This window comes from Danio aesculapii, chromosome 3 (genome assembly GCF_903798145.1).
Source record: "Danio aesculapii chromosome 3, fDanAes4.1, whole genome shotgun sequence".
In the NCBI taxonomy this organism is placed as follows: domain Eukaryota; kingdom Metazoa; phylum Chordata; class Actinopteri; order Cypriniformes; family Danionidae; genus Danio; species Danio aesculapii.
Window position 1 is genome coordinate 18,372,966 of NC_079437.1, and position 17,715 is coordinate 18,390,680.

The window sequence follows — 17,715 nt, forward strand, 5'->3', positions numbered from 1 at the left end:
TGGGACTCAGTGACCCACGGCCAAACATTTTGTTGAACACATCCACTGTTTTGGCACTCATAAATTCTCATGAAAGTCATTGTGCTTGCACGTGTTAGGAGGTTTGTTTAAGGTGGCAGCTGAAATTCATTCAAAACAATGTTTGTTGGTTGTTTAAACTACTTATATAACACAAATCTTGAGTTTTTTTGGGGACAACTTAATTATTTTATGTTCAATCCACTTAAATTTGTATATAAAAAAAAACTAAGTTTACTGAATTGCATCATGTTGGCCCAACAGAAATTTTGTGGATCCCAGTATTTTTTTTACAGTGTGTACTGCACCCAAACCGAATGTGTACATCGGTTCATAAGTGTACTCAAAAGGTACAAAATAGCACCTTTAAGCTACTAATATGCCCTAGGTACAAAAGTGTTTTTAAAAGGCACCGCCCCAGTGACAGGTTTTTACCTTTATTTTTGAGACTGTATTTAAATGCAAAAAAAATCAAACATGCCCTTAACACAACAAGACCCTGCTGCTTTTTCAGCCTGATCTCATGAGAAAACGTAAGTATTTTACGTTTTGTCAGTTTAGTGGCTAATTCGTACGAGTTCATTCGTACGAAATTGTACTATTTTTAAAAAGGAGGCGTGGCACCTAACCCCACCCCTAAACCCAACCGTCATTGGGGGATGAGCAAATCGTACGAATTAGATCGTACGAATTCATACGAATTAGCCACTGAATCAAAAAGTTACGAATTGCCGTGAGATTGTGTTGGCTTTTTATATCTTTGTTATCATTACTACACATGTCCCCTACTTTTAATTGGCTGCAAGTGTGTTTTGTAATTCGGTGCAACCAAGGTTGTTATAGTTACCGAAGACGAACGAAAAAACGAAAACTAAAATTTAAAATCATTTTTAATTATTAATTTAACACATCTGTGTTTTATTTCTGTATAAGTGATCGCAAATGAATCCTTTTTTTTTTTTTACGCCAAAAAGTTGGCATTTTCAGTACACCTTTACATTACATAAAAGGAAACAGGTGCAAATAAAGAACAAAATTACCTACATTTATATGTTGCATAAAATAATAAGTAAAATGATACATAACTAAATATATTAAATAAATAAAAAGGACTAGAGGTTTTCCTGTAATTTTTACTTTTTCTATCAAAGACAGAAGATTAATTGCACAAATCCTTATTAACCGGATCTTCTAAGTGAACTGGTTGTACTAGTTCACCAAATCGAACTGAATCATTTGAAACGATTCGCGTCTCCAGTAAGCCCTTATCCACAAACTATTTACCTTTTAACATGCCTGATACCCCCTCTGACTTGAAATAAACTAACATATTCTGAGTTAATCAGTTGTTAGAACAGTACACAGAAATCAGATTTGAGAAGTGGTGAACCTATAATACTGCGCATGAGTTATTCAGTGAAATCACAAACAGTGCATAACAGCTTGCTGTGACTGAACCAAACTTGAACAACTGCAGCGCGGATAAACAGAGGGCTTAAATGATAGGATCTGGCGAAACGTACGTTTATTTCATAACAGAAAGTCATAATGGAATGTAAATAAGTGAATCATGCTTCAGTTGGGTTGCAAAACATAATTGTTAGAAACTTTTCAGATCAGGGTGATGAACTGATTGAAATGGATTGCTGACTACACATTTTTGGTATGTTGAGTCCAAACATGGGAGGATTGTCACAAAAATCAGAAGCAGCCTTGCACACATATTTTACATAAGGATGCTTTCTTGTGGGCTGTTGTATTTAAGGATGGGTAGATAGTAGTGGTCATGTGTCCTCTGAATACATGTTTCAAAAACAAAATGTATCTTTAGTTGAGTTTCTATTTGGAATCTTGTACCTAACAAATATCCTTACTTAGAAAACTAGAACTAACACTGAAACTAATAAAAACTCAACTAAAACTAAGTGTTGGTCTCTGATGTTAAATGTCTAGGAGTGGGAGCAACAGTGAAAAGTTTTAAATGTTGGTTGGGGCGAGTGTGGATCAGTCCCCTGCCTTTATGACAACACACCAAATTCAAGTTTTTATTAACAACAAATTTATTAACAGAAATGTACAATAATAAACACAACTGGGAACCAAAAATACACAAAAAAAATGGCCGCGATTTCAATGGTTAAAAAAAAAAAAAAACACACCACACAAACCTGTAAAAATGCTATAGTACAAATCAGTAACCTGGTTAATGGTATGTTTCCTTAATATATACAGTGAATAACCATAAACTGACTTTCCCAGAATTCCCTGCATGGCACATCACTTTTTATTAACATTACTATGGATCTTTTTAGTTGTTTCCCCATCAGTTATGTACAGTGGAGATTTATGTTACATCTAATGTTGAAAATATCATGACTTTAATTTTATGTGTGTTACCATACTGGTTTAGTAGCTGTGTGAATGACACTGAGCACCTTCTGTACACTGATACACTTTTCTGCTTGTGGTAAAAGTTGTTTGTGATGAGCATCGGTTCATTATGTAACTTCCTCATCACCACCTGCAAATGGGTGTGCTAACAAAATGATGTGCAGATGTTGGTAATTCAAAATACAGACATTACCTCTATAAATTAATATAATAGAGTAGTTTATCGTAAAAATGAGAAATTACTTTTACGGTTTGTACCGTATTTTTAACGGTAAAGTACTGGCAACCACAGCTGCTGGTTTCTTACAGATTTATTTTACGGTGTAGATTTTAGTAGGGGGAAAAGGCCAAAACAAACAAAAGTACACTCTAGCAAGGTTTGGAGTAAAACGGTCTAAACTGACAAAGTAAAATCAACAGAAATGTACACCAACTCCCAACCAAACATAAGAGAAAAAGGGTTTTAGAAATAAAATGGCACCCACCTATCTACGGCTTCCAAACACAAAGTTAATTTTCAAAAGCAGAGTTCAAGTGGCTTCAAAAGCTTTTACAACAGGTTTGAACTTTAACAAGTTAAGCACAACAGCAACGATAATGCTTCTCAACCAAACAACCAGGCAGGAGAGAGACCACACTCTGGAAGCAAGCTTCAATGTGGCTTGCAACTGGCAGGCTTTTAAGCTTGCCAGGCATTGAGCAGCAGGTGCAACCAATCATCTTCCCCTGTCCTACACAGCTGAGAAACAGTAACGAGAGAGAGAGAACAGAAACCAAACACAATACATTCAAACACCATAGAATGTAACATAAGCAAATTCTACCACTAAAAACTAATTAAAACTAGCTGAATTTAACAACAAAAAGTCAAACTAAAACTAATGAAAAATCCAAAACTAATATAACCTTGGGTCCAACACTTTTCCTTAGTCCATCTTTAAATGAATCCAGACGAATGCATATCTTGACCTTCTGTAGAGGGCATAGACAGGTCAACATTCAAGTTTATCCATCCATCCTTCATGTGTGTATAGACAATGAGTATGTTTGGGTTCTTGTTCATCTTTGCCTTCCCATTCAAAGAGGATTTCTGTGTGTCTCTGCAGGGAATGCGTGGAGTGTAAACACTATAAAAGAGGGGGTCTCTTTGAGAAGAACTGCAATCACGTCTGCAGAGATGAAATTGTGCTAGTTGAAGAGCTGGGTATACTCTCTACCTCTAACAAATCCATAATACACATCTTCTGAGCACACTACAGTAGCTATAAACAAATCCATTTTTTAATTAAAAGTTCAGAATTTTGTTCCTACAATACAGCAATTCTATCATTGTGTTAAGGGATAGTTCACCCAAACTTGAATATTCTGTTATCGAAACCTGTTTGAGTTTTGTTGAACACAAATGAAGATATACTAAAGAATGTTGGAAAGCAGCAGCTGTTGACTTCCATAGTATTTTTGTTCGTGCTATGGATGTCAGTGGCTGATTTTTTTTCAACATTTTTCAGTACATCTTCCTTTGTGTTCGATAGAAAAAAGAAATACACCAAAGTTTAGAACCACTTAGGTGTGAGCCAATGTATTTTTTTTTTCCTTTTTGGATTAACTGTCCCTTTAAATCTGGAAAATAATAACTGCCATTTAGATTAATCACTGCTGAAATGCGGAAGTTTTGAGTGTCTAAATCCTCTGTGCTCACATATTCTCCTGTAAATAATTAAGAGAAGTCCACACCAAGTGAAGTTAAGCAAATGTCCAATCCTTGAATCAAAACACGTCTTATTTATACACTTTAGTTAAGCTGTGAAAACAACTTTAACCAATGACAATAAGCCAAAAGAAAATCATTTCTAAAAAGGCATCTTAGGTTATAAAACTTGATATTTAATTATCAGAGCTATCAGTCTAGACACTGTAGTATTAAAAATGAGCATCTTTAGGCAAGAACAGGAAACTCAGTTTCAGCAACATTCTGTCTGGCTGTGTATAGCTAGTAAAACTTTTTACAAAATACCTGAAAAAACATTAAAATGTAATATCTGTTAATTAACAGTTTCTGTATTTTGGGATTCACAAGCGTTTTCCTATTATTTATGACTGTATATTGCATTATGGGACCTTGATCTTGTAGGAATGGGTTTTAAACCACAGCGGTTCGAACTGTAGTTCTGCCGAATGACTAAAAAGTTATCAGTATTAATTGTAAAAACCTGTACATTCTAGTCAAACCATTCTTCTGCAATCTCATACCAAAATGGCAAGGGCAGTATTAATAGCTAAAAATGTGGGAGAGCGTTGATATTATGTGATTGTATTGTGTTGCAATATGGAACAGTTAAGTGTTGATGTTAAATCAAAAGTAATTCACAAATACTTGAAAATGAGATGATTTAATGACAATAACTTGCTATGGTTACAACTGAATTAATTACAAAATAACTGTATAAAATGATCAAATATGAAATGATAAAACATATTATATAAATTGTACCCAGCTTAAATGTAAAATTAAAGTTACCAGAGGTAGAAGGAGAGACACAGGGGGAGGGAGAGAGAAACAAAGAGCGCAGGCCCAGAAGTTAGCCTGATTGCAGTAGAGTCAGAGAAGATAGACTCCAGAGGAGGAGAGGAGCAGAGCAGGAAAGCAGACCAGGAAAAAGACAGGCCAAGAAAAGAGGCAGAGTAGCATTTTACCAGCTATTTTGTCTCTTCCTTGACCATGTGACTAAAGCCCAAATGCTGAGACATTTAAACTGACCAATCAACATGTGACCACATCGTAAAACTCCCAAAGTCCACATACCAGGCCCTGATCTTATCAGTATCTGCCTTTGGAGTCAGTATGGACCTTCTTGAGTCAAAAAGACATGGTTTGGAGTCAAAAAGGATATTTTAGAAATTTTGAATAATATAAAAAATTATACTCCGTAAAAAACAGAAAATGTGCTGGCAGTTTAATACAAGACTTTTGTACCTTAACATACAACACCATCCCAGACAATATATCACTTTAAACCATTAAAAATGTTAATAAAAGTCCCCTTTTCAAACATTTCAAGGTTAAAAGTAGTTGAAAGAAAGATCAAGATGCCATGATGCATTTCAAAAGCATAAGTGAATAAGAAAAAATAAAAAAACGAATCACAAAATACAGAAAACTGCTAATTTATGAATATTTTTTACAGTGTTTATTTTTTTCTACAACAGCAGTTAAGATGTTGTAAGTAAAAAAAAAATTACAGTTTATGTTGATAACACATCTGATTCTTTCTATTAGGAGAGAATAACTTTGTCATGGACTTAGATTTGTAAAACTCGTGACCTTTTAACAAAAAGCTACATTGTGCATTGCACAGTAATATTGGAAAAGGCCTAAAATTGCACTTTTAAAATAAGTAATCTATTAATTATGTAATTTAGTAAATCAGTTAATTGACTACAGCAAACCTTAGTAAATCACCTTTCATTATTTATTTAAGTGCTCTCCCATAAATGTGGCATCCAAACGGATCTTCTCCTGCAAATTTATAGGCGCAATAAGTCTAGCCAGAATGCTAAAAAAAGATCCACTAAATGTTTTTAAGGTAAGGGGTTGCAAAAAATTTTTATGGGCTAAATTTAAACAAACAAATGAAATTGAACATTACTGAATGTAATTTGTTTGATTAAATTCAACCCATATAAATTGCTTGCAAAGTTACCTTAACAAATTTAGTAAATTCAATTAATAGTTGTTTTTCAGTGTACAGTGTCAAAGCCTTTTAGCAATAAACTTTCACTGCATGTCTTGAGCAAATCCTGGCAGTACGATTTTTTACACCAAAAAAAGCTTCACACTGGCTAAAATGTTGGTAAATTCCACCGATATTGCATAAACATGTCTCAAATTTTGCCCAAAAAGGAAAATTCTGTCATCATTTACTCATCCTCCACTTGTTCCAAACCAGTTTGAGTTTCTTTCTTCTGTTAGCAAGATATTCTGAAGAACATTGGAAAAAAAACATCCACATCCACATAATTCACTAAGAGTTCATAAAAGTTTAGAACCACTTGAGTGTATGTGCTAAATGGTGAGGAAATTTTAGTTTTTGGGTGAACTATCCATGTAATAACCCCATCATTTAACTCAGCTTCATTTAATTGTGACTAAATCTTAACCTTGTCTTCTTCTTACATTATTTTTTGTTCAGATGTTCTTGCTGAGTTAATAATCATCCGTTCTTTCCAGGATTTTATGAGACAAACGCAGTGAACTGCAGTTATAAGGACGAGGATGACTGTGTTCAGAACTTCCAGTATTATGAAGATGCCAGTGGAAAATCTTTCCTCTATCTTGTTAAAGAACCAGGTGAGAGGAGAGACGGGACCAAGAGAGACGAATTGTGACATGAAGTTGTCAAATATCGCTCTCTGTCTCTGTGTGAGAGACAGGTAGTTACTTGCTGTACTGCTCTCACTGCTATTTAAAGGTGTACTGAAGTGTGAAAATTGCTCTGTAAAACGAGTCTTTAATCAATGCTGGTTTTTCGCAGAGTGTCCGAAGGGTGCTGATGTGTTAGTGGTTGCACTCGCTGTAGTTGGTGCCATCCTGCTGCTGGGTTTGGCTGCTCTCTTGATCTGGAAACTGCTGATCACCATTCATGACAGGCGCGAATTTGCAAAGTTCGAGGAGGAGAAAGCCAAGGCCAAGTGGGAAGCGGTGAGACGCATTATATCTGTATTTTGCTAAACCAAATTTACTTTGTTGTTATAAATAAGGACGAAAAATGGTCATTGGCTAGAGCTGGACACAAACCAATGTGACTGAAAACTATAAATGTGTACGCTCGGATGCAGGCTCATTGTGAAAACGTACCCCTGTATACATTTCTGGAGAGAGCTAATTATGTAGCCAGAGCTACGAGCTATGAATTATGTAGCCAGAGCCAGCTTTTTTGCAGCATTTCATCTTTAAAACGATTGATACGAGGCGGTCTGATGCCACTAACGGCTTCTGGTCAGTGCTTAATTTGTAAATTGCGAGGTCCCGAAACAGATCGGAGTAACGGATCCAGCATCTTACCAGAGGTGGGAGAGGTGTCACAGCCCAAAATAAAGAGGGGGGTTGGGGAGTGTGATATCATGGACTGAGAGGGTTGGGGAGTCACAAAAGAAAGTGAAGAGTGGGGGTACGTGTGAGGAGGGGAATCAACAGAATGAGATGTCGGATCAGATTTCAGAGGGGCCGGATTCCGGATCTGGCTAGTTCCGACACAAACTAAGCCCTGCTTCTGGTTTTATTTATGCTACCAGCTGATCGCTTACCTCCGTTTGGATGGCTTTTCCGCTGTTACCAGTTTGCCAGGTAGTTTGCTGTGTATGTCGGTGGACTTAAGACGCAGAGAGGAGTTGACCTTGAGGACGGGGTTAGAGTCCGGCGAAGAATGGTTCTAGAAAGCAGGTTAAAGTCAGTCAGTCAGTTGACAGTTCCTCTGCTGGATATACGCGAAAACAGGAAGCACGAATGGCACTCGTGAGAGAAATTTGAGATCAGAAAAAGCATACACATCAGCCTCTGATGGATTCGCGAAAACAAACTGCAAGAAAACAAAATGTTTACTGCAGCCCTTTCTCAAAACTTGCAGCAATATTTGTGCAATTAAATGTGTTGTTGTTTTTTTCTGTGCCTGAATGTGCATTGCTATAATGTCACATGATGCGTCTAAACCGGGTCACACACCTAAGAAGCGCAGCACCTAACCATCTGGGATGTACTTTATTCTGCTTGTTACATGGCTACTTGCCACAAATAATACCATATTAGTTAGATGCAAAATATTGTTCTGAGCCATAATAGTTTATTAACCCTTTAATTAAACTTAAAGCTGACAGATACAAAAACTGCAGGAGGGAGTATACACTAACTTGCGCATTATTCCGTCTCAAAGATGGCACCAAATAGACAAAAACACAAAGCTGACAGAAATGAAATCAGATGAAAAGAGTATAAACTAACCTTTTCATTCAGAAGATGGCCCCAAACAATTGAAAACAGTCAAAAATATTGGCATGACAGACACAAACAGATGCATATTAATGTTGATGAACGTATATTTATTGACGGTCGAGGTCATTCTAAGTTCCCGGATGAGCCTGTGTTATTTAGCGGTTATTGTCTTAGGATAATGTTGTGACTGACCAATGAGAATCAAGTATTCCAGACAGCCATGTTATAAAAAGAAAAAACATCTTCATACAATCACAGGGGTCCTCCGTGAGTAGTGAATTTGATACAATCTCGACACCACATGGTCATACTAAGAAGTGCAGAAATGCTTGTGGTTATTTTTTTTATACTTTTATTGTATGTATTCGCATTACAACACTGATCATTAATGAAAGTCTCTCATCTTGTAGGCTAATAATCCACTCTACAAAGGAGCCACCACCACCTTCCAGAATGTAGCATATCGTGGCAGTTAAGAAAAACACGACGACTGCTTGTGTCGAGGACAGCTACTGATCTCACGTCTTTGCCAATCACAGTTGGTTTTACTCAGGCTTGTGACTGGAATTGAATTGTGCCGACTAATTCAGAATGTACCAAAAGTTTTTAATAAATTATCACCCACTTACACTTTTTACTCTGTTATATTTGCTAAAATCATTATAGTTCTTTTTTTTCTCATTAATGTACACCCAGCACCCAGTATTGACAGAAAAACACAGAATTGTTGACATTTTTGCAGATTTAAAAAAAAAGAAAAACTGAAATATCACATGGTCCTAAGTATTCAAAGCCTTTGCTGTGACACTCATATATTTAACTCCGGTGCTGTTCATTTTTTCTGAGCATCCTTGAGATAGTTCTACACCTTCATTTGAGTCCAGCTGTGTTTGACCACACAGCTAAAATAATAGAGTGGCTTCACAACAACTCTGTGACTGTTCTTGAATGGCCCAGCCAGAGCCCTGACTTAAACCCTATTGAGAATCTCTGGAGAGATCTATAAATGGCTGTCCAACAACGTTTACCATCCAACCTGACAGAACTTGAGACGATCTAGGAGGAGGAATGGCAGAGGATCCACAAATCCAGGTGTGAAAAACTTGTTGCATCTTTACCAAAAGACTCATGGCTGTATTAGATTCATAGGGTGCTTCTACTAAATAATGAGCAAAGGGTCTGAATACTTTGGACCATGTGATATTTCAGTTTTTCTTTTTTAATAAATCTGCAAAAATGTCACATTTCTGTGTTTTTCTGTCAATATGGGGTGCTGTGTGTACATTAATGAGGAAAAAATAACTTAAATGATTTTAATAAATGGCTGCAATATAACAGAGTGAAAAACGTAAGGGGTCTGAATGCTTTCTGTACCCTCTTTATACCTAGCAGCACAGCTGTTTATTCAATTCAATTCTTTATTTCTATAGTGCTTTTTACAATGTAGATTGTCAAAGCAGCTTAACAGATGAATAGAGAATAAAAAGCCATCATATTTCAAACTGTGGAACAATTCACATAGTTTACAACATTGATAATAATAATAATAATAAATGTTTACTAAACACCAACATGTAACACTGATGAGTGCTAAAACACTCAGTGGAAATGCAAATATATTTCACGTTAACATTCTTTTACTGTATTTGATCAAATAACTTATTTTAAAAGCATAAATCTTACTGACCAAAACTTTTGAACAGGGTTGTATTTTTTTGATTAATTTAACCATCCTCCTTTTCTCGGCTCAGATTAAAATCAGGTGCTGTCATGTACAGGCGAGGAGAAGGAAAAAATGTGATGTACCTATAAAAATAGTTGTTTACATTATGTTTGTTGATTTAAAAAACAGAAATCCAGCAAGAAAACATGCCTTACCAGGTATAGTTCAACCCAAAATTAACATTTGCTGCAATTTACTCAATAAATAAATAAATGAATAAATAACTAAACAAGAAGCAGGTGCACATAGTATTTAGTAACCCTGACCACAATGGAGTAAACAAAAACAGGAAATTAAATAAGCATGTGACAAACAATAAACACTGAAAGCAATGGACCAACAGAAATCAAACTCAAACACTAGATTGTGTTTAAACCACACTTTGAAATGGGATTACATAATAAGAGTCATAAAATGAATATATATTACTTTATTTTATTTAAAACACCAATGGTCAGCAAAGACCTTTTACATTAATCTGCATAGACTGATATGTGAAATAACATCATAAATTATGCTTGATTCCAAGAAATATATTGAAAAAAAAACAAGAATTTAAAAAGTAAATAAAAAACACAATGTTTAAAAATAAAGATAATTTTTTATTGTTATACAAATTTATAATAAAATTTATAACATTTTGGACAAAAACAGATTCGTTTTTATGCTTAAGTTCATGTGTTTTTACACTCAAATGTGGAGTGGATGATCTTTTGATCTATGTGTTTCACGGTTGACAAAATGTAAATATTTCAATAATAGGAAAACACTTTAATCATATTATTCCAAAGTCACTTATACGAAAAGAGAATGAATGAATGAATGAATATATTAGCTAATATTTTTAGCACATGTTAACAATGCTGTAATGCTGTTGGTGTTTCTTACTGTACATTCCTGCACTAATTACTTTAAGTTGTACTTCTGGGATTCATTTGCTGTATTTTAAAGTGATTCTTTAGGCTACATTACATTACAAAATTTGTCATTTTATTTGTTTAAAGGTGATGTGTGTGTGTGTGTGTGTAAACCTTTTTGGTGTTAAAATACTTGTATTAGATACTGTGCATACACTTGCATACTGTACAAAAAAGTCCTTTACTAAAAATAACATTAGAAATATGCTTCAAAATAGTCATCTGTTGAATACTAATTTCAGTTGTATACCACATTTTGTGATTTTTGCGTGTGTGTGTGTGTGTGTGTGTGTATGTATGTGTGTTTCTTTTTTATGTTTGTTTGTCAGGTTTTCTACAATCTGTTTTGAGAATGAACTGGTTGTGATTTCATGTTTTCACAAAAAGGTGGAGGAATGTATGAGCAAGATTACATGAGTAGCAGTACGATGTGGCTGTATATCGGCACTAGTGGGAGGTGTGCGTATAGTGTCCCACCAGAGACGATATACAGTCATAATGCACTGCTACAAGTGTGATACTGCGTTTATACAACAGTTCAATGGCATAATCGTGTATATAAAAAAGAAAAAATCAAACACGGAGAGTCTCAAAACCCTTTTGTATGAGGAACTACTTACAAAAAACTATCTGCAGCTAACATCACTTTAGAGCTAGTATTTGAATGATTCTCTAGTGTAATGACTAAAGTAATGATGAAACAGGTGATTTTGCCCACATTTTAAAATTGTAAGGCTGAACAGCATGAAATGCAATCAGTCTACAGAGATTTCCTAGTATTTCTCTGTTGCAATCGAGAGATCACAATATTGCTATAGTATAAATACAGCAACATACAAAAGAGAGAGATCAACTTAGAAAGTCATGTACCTGTTTTGTAATGATTTGATCAGCTGTAGTTTGAAGTTAAGCTGTTTTCTCTTAGGGCTTATTATGCGGCTCTGTCGCCATCTTGTGGATAAACATCAACCATCTTTGCTCAAAGACAGGCTAATGGCCGCCAACGCGCTGTCTCTCAGAAATTATAAATATTTTAAAAATAGGCACTATCCTTATAAATAAACTGCATAGACACAATCTAAACAACTACATTCTTGACTAAAAAAAGCCTCAAAAGTACATTATGTTGCCCAACAGCTGCAATATTTGTTAAACTGTAGTGTCCACTGCTGGTCGCTGTATGTGGGCGAGGTAATACACAAGGGTGAAGGGTTAAGAGGCTGGATGAGTAATGTTACAGGCAGAATATTGCACGGCTATCAACCAATCAAATTCAAGAACTAGACAGAACTGTTGTATAAATGTCAATAATTTATTTGGCTCAAAGCAGACACTGTCTTTCCCTATAACTGTTTTCAAATAAATCTCCTCTCCGTTAAGTCCTGCTGAAACAGGCATGTTGAAATCTGGAAACGGCTCATCGTATATTCATTCAACCTGCAGAAAGTGTTGCAGATTGCAGTTTGTTCATATGTTTCTAGGCTCTGACATTTGCACTTCTAGAAGACTGAGTGACTGTCAGTCTATCAGAGCTGTGTCTGGCTTTCTCTGGAGATAATAAACACTGTTTTATCTATATACACAAACAAACACCTCTGCAATAAATGACTCGCCGGATATATACACTTGTATAAAAAATCACTTCAGACTTAATGCTATTAATGACACTATATTTGTGTGTCTGTCAGATCTCCAGAAATACCATCTGTCTCTGTGAATAGCAAATGTAAATGCTGGTTTTCAGCGGTGACATACTGTGTGTTTAAAATAAGCTGCTGCATAGATGGATGTTTGGTTTTTTGGCTAGCCTCTGTAAGATTAGCATTAAGGATGAACTGGCGACAGAATTGAATGATTGAATTGTAATAGAATGCAATCTTGGAAACACTGGAATAAATTATAGAGAAGTGCACAATTCTCCGTAATAAATGTTGTATTTTATTACATGTTTTAGTGTCTGAATTGCTATGGTATACAGAATATCTTAAAGTTATTCCTTAGACTTCCTCCAAACCACTGTGTCTCATTAGATGTTAATTAAAATTGTGTTTTTTAGATTTTTCAAGGATTAAAATTCATTCATTCCTTTTCTTTTCAACTTAGTCCCTTAATTAATCAGGGGTCGCCACAGCGGAATGCACCGACAACTTATCCAGCCTATGTTTTATGCAGGGGATGCCATTCCAGCCATAACTCAACACTAGGAAACACCCATACACTCTTGCATTCACACACACACTACGACCATTTTAGCTTATCCAGTTCACCTATAATGCATGTCTTTGGACTGTGGGGAAAACTGGAGGAAACCCACGTGAACAAGAGGAGAACATGCAAACTCCACACAGAAATGCCAACAGGCCCAGGCGGGGCTCAAACCAGCGGCCTTCTTGTTTTGAGGTGATCGTGCTACCCACTGTGCCACCATGATACCCTGGATCAAAATGATTAAAGTATTATTTCAGCTCTGGTAAAACTGAATGGTCACCATCGACTTCCACTTTATCACTAGTTACCATTGACATTAAATTATTTATCCCTACTATGGAAGTTAAAGTGTTAATTACTCCAAAAAGATTCAACCACAATTTACTCACAAGTGTGTCTAAACCTTTATGGATTTCTTTCTTCTGTGGACCACAAGGATATTTTAAAGAAAGCCTAAAAACGTGTAACCATTGACTTCCATTGGAAAAAAAACAACTACTATGGATGTCAATGGTTACAGGTTTCCAGCATTCTTCAAAATATTTTATTTTGTGTTCGACAGATTAAAACATTTGAAACAGGTAAATGGTGAATATAAATGGTGACAGAATTGTCATTTTTGGCTGAACTATCCATTTAGCAGTAACTAATATGGTATATTAAAAAGTATGCAGAAGGACTTTTGATTTTAAAATAACCTGGATCAAGCGCTTCTGGTGAACTGTATGCAGTTACAAACTGTATGCCGGGTTTAAGGCCTTTTTTCTCAGACAATCAACGTTCTCCACTGCCTGATTGATATATGATATAGAGTGGGTCTCAGATTGAACAAGAAGCACTGCGTTAAATTCAATTTTTCCTGCACCATGTCTTTAAAATATGAACATTTATTGTACCCAGTATTTTCAAATGGTGTTTTTGTGCTCGCCTGCTTATCCTGACAGTGCGTGGATGTAAACAGCTTTTCATCTCGTTTTATACTTGAACAGCAAAATAAATGCTATTTATTTATTTAAAAAATAAAGTCTAATTAATTGATTATATTTTAATTACACTACAACATCAATGCTGTAAAAGGAACAGTATACAATTAAAAAGTCACATAAAACGTTCTACAGAAGTTTATCACTATGGGAAGAACCACTAGCTGTGCAAAAACACTATTAATGTACAGATACCAACATTTTTAAAATATATTTTTTCCAACAGAATATGAATTTTGGAAGTCTTTTAAAGATAATTGTAGTTCATACCAAATTACTGCGACATTATGGACATATTGTACCATTTCAAAATATAACTATAACTAATAAATTACAACTTTTCATTGTGTTAAGTTTGACCTAGATTTCTCTTGTTATCATTGTCTTGTTACCATTGTCTCGTGTGCTATTAATAGCAATAATTGAGGTGAGAATTTATTGCACCTTCACATCTTCACTTTAGTGTAGCTTAACAATATTCCACTTCATTGTGTTTCCATTTGTTGTGTTTTACACAATAATTCATTTATTTTCCTTCTGCTTATTTGCTTATTTATCATGGATTACCACAGCGGAATGAACCGCCAACATATGTTTTACACAGTGGATGCTCTTTCATCTGCAACCCATCACTGGCAAACACCCATACACTCATTCACACACACTATGGCCAATTTAGTTTATTTAATTCACTTATAACAAATATTTTTGGACTGTGGGGGAATACGGAGCACTTGGAGGAAACCCACGCTATAACACCGGGAGAACATGCAAACTCCACACAGAAATGCCGGCTGACCCAGCCGAGACTCGAACCATGCAGTGAACTTGCTGTGAGGCAACAGTGCTAACCACTGAGCCACTGTGCCACCTGTTTTAAACAATTAAAAAATATTTATAAATTACTTTATGACAATGCTGCATATCACTGTCAATAATCAGCATGTTTATATCTGCCTTTCTGTCTGTTCCTAAGATAAGCTCATGAGTCACATTAATTAAAGAATGATTAACCCAACAAATATCAATTTGATGCTAATTTCCTCACCCTCAGGCTGCCCAAGATGTATATGACATCAATCCCAGTCTCCTGATGTACATGAATGTGCTGAGGACGAGTTAACATTGAGTCACAGGTAATAATTTTGTTTTGCCTTTACATTTTTTGACTCTCATAGTGCCAAATGTTAACTTCATTCATTCATTCATTTTCCTTCAGCTTAGTCCATTAATTTATCAAGGGTCGTCACAGGATTCGCCAATTTATCCAGCACGTTTTACACAGCGGATGCCCTTACAGCCGCAACCCAGTACTGGGAAACACACACACACACACACACTATGGCCAATTTAGTTAATTCAATTCACCTATACCACATGACTTTGGACTGTGGGGGAAACCCACATGAACACAGGGAGAACATGCAAACTTTACACAGAAATGCCAACTGACTCAGCTGGGACTCGTGACAGGCGACAGTGTTAGCAGACCCCCCCCCCCCCCCCCCCCCCAAAAAAAAAATTGCATTTTTAGCTAAAATCTTTTTTAAAACTCTGTTAAAGAACAAAAGTCATCATGTTTGATAGTTAAAGAGTGATTGTGTGAACATGAAACTTACATTTTTGATTGAACTATCTATATAATAACGGAAAAAATCCGTAATAGGAAAAATTACTCACTATTTGCTAACTCTGAAGTGGTCTCAAACCTTCATTAGTTTCTTTCTTCGGTTGTTATTTTGAAGAATGTTAGAAACCGGTAACCATTAGCTTCCATGGAAAAAAAAAAAAAACACTAATACAGTGAAAGTCAATGGTTACAGGTTTCCAGCATTTTTCAAAATATATTATTTTGTGTTTAACAGAAGAAAGAAACTCATAAAGGTTTTTAACCACTTGAGGGAGAGTAAATTATGGACAAAATTACATTTTTGAGTGAACTATAGCTTTAGGATTATTAACATCAATGCACAGTTTTGGGTTTTGTTTTTGTGCACGCAATTATAGTTTTATCATCTGCTGCTCAAAGTCTTTAAAGCATCAAAAGTGTTGTTATGTTGACCATCCAACAAGCTAATCCAGCAAAAAAAAATCTGCCTAAAATGTCACTAAAATGCAGTATATAAACCTCATAATTAAACAGAAAATGAGGCAAATAACTGCAAAAGGGTCCACTTTTTGAGAAAAAAAAAATATCACCCCTTTCACCAGGCAGGCTATGTGTCTGAAAAACTAGTATTTTTTGCAGTGTACTTTTATTTGTGAGAGAAAAATTGTCCAAATCGGTGGAAACAAACCTACAATTCTGACCTAGCAACTTGCAATTTTACCATATGTTACCAATACCATTGACTTTTAACCAGGGAGCGAATTACAGGGGGGTTTGGGGGAGTTTTGTAGACGCAATTATACGTTTAATTTTTTGCTGCTTAAGGTTTTGAAAGCATCATCATTGGCTGTTAGCATTATCATTTATCTGCAAACAAAGTCGTTTGGAAGTGATTACAATAATGTTGTTCCTCTGGGCCATTTTTTGCAATAGTTGTGTTTCAGACGGTGTTACACGCAACAAATTTAAAGCTATATCTCTGACATTAGTAGTCAAACAGGGTGTTTTTTGTTCTTTTTTTAAACTGAAAGGTGTGAATCACACCTCACTTTATATAGACAGCGACTGTGTGAGTATTCTTTTTGTGCTTCACAGTAGAAAGTCAAACAGGCTTTAAATTACACGGGTGAGAAAAAAAGATGACAGACCTTCCATTTTTAGAAGAGCTAATTAAATTTACGACATTTAAAAGCAATATGATATCATTACCACAATGTGGCTTCTGTGGTGCAGTTTGCTAGCAGCAAATGCTTGTTACTGTAGATTGCACTCACAAATCTGACCTCAAAGTTAGCACAGAAAATGTGAGAAAAGTATGAAGATTCTGCATGAACAAGTTAACTGACTGGAAATAGCCCAGAGAAGTTAATATCCTGTAGATCCTCAAGATGGGAGTATAACCGGCAACAATAGCACACACTTATACAAACAGGTGGTGGCCAAAAGGAATTTCAAAAATAAAACTCAAATTACATCTTGTGCAACTCATTCCAGCAGCTTCTAATTACAGGGAGGCGGTTTTCTTCAGCAAGCCACAACTGCTTCTGCTCTCAGCTGTTTATCTGCGGGGGGTTTGATCATAAGTGCTAATCAAAACATTTTAGGCAATTATGACTTTGAGTTTCAAGTAAAATTCTCCTCATGTAATGATGTTTAATCACAGTGATGTGCACAATTATACTTTGTCAAAATTTGTCATTTAGATTTGAAAACATTTTTATGCCAAAAATCATTCGAGTATTAATGATCCAAGAAGATGTTTTGTAAATTTCCTACCATAAATATTTTGAAACTTAATATTTGATTAGTAGTATTCATTGCAAAGAACTTAATGCTTTAAAGGTGATTTTCTTTTCTTTTTTGAACCCTCAGATTCCAGA

General features: G+C 35.5%; 1 protein-coding gene across 1 annotated transcript in view; it reads left to right on the top strand.

The window, feature by feature from the left end:
- The window catches only part of itgb3a (integrin beta 3a), a 35,423-nt gene extending 24,284 nt beyond the window's left edge, over positions 1 to 11,139 (top strand). The window contains exons 12-15 of the mRNA XM_056453306.1: positions 3,516 to 3,613; positions 6,638 to 6,757; positions 6,942 to 7,108; positions 8,806 to 11,139. Coding sequence (XP_056309281.1) covers positions 3,516 to 3,613; positions 6,638 to 6,757; positions 6,942 to 7,108; positions 8,806 to 8,871 — 451 coding nt within the window. The 3' untranslated portion in view covers positions 8,872 to 11,139. The remainder of the gene's footprint in view (positions 1 to 3,515; positions 3,614 to 6,637; positions 6,758 to 6,941; positions 7,109 to 8,805) is intronic.
- Positions 11,140 to 17,715: the final 6,576 nt, after the last annotated feature.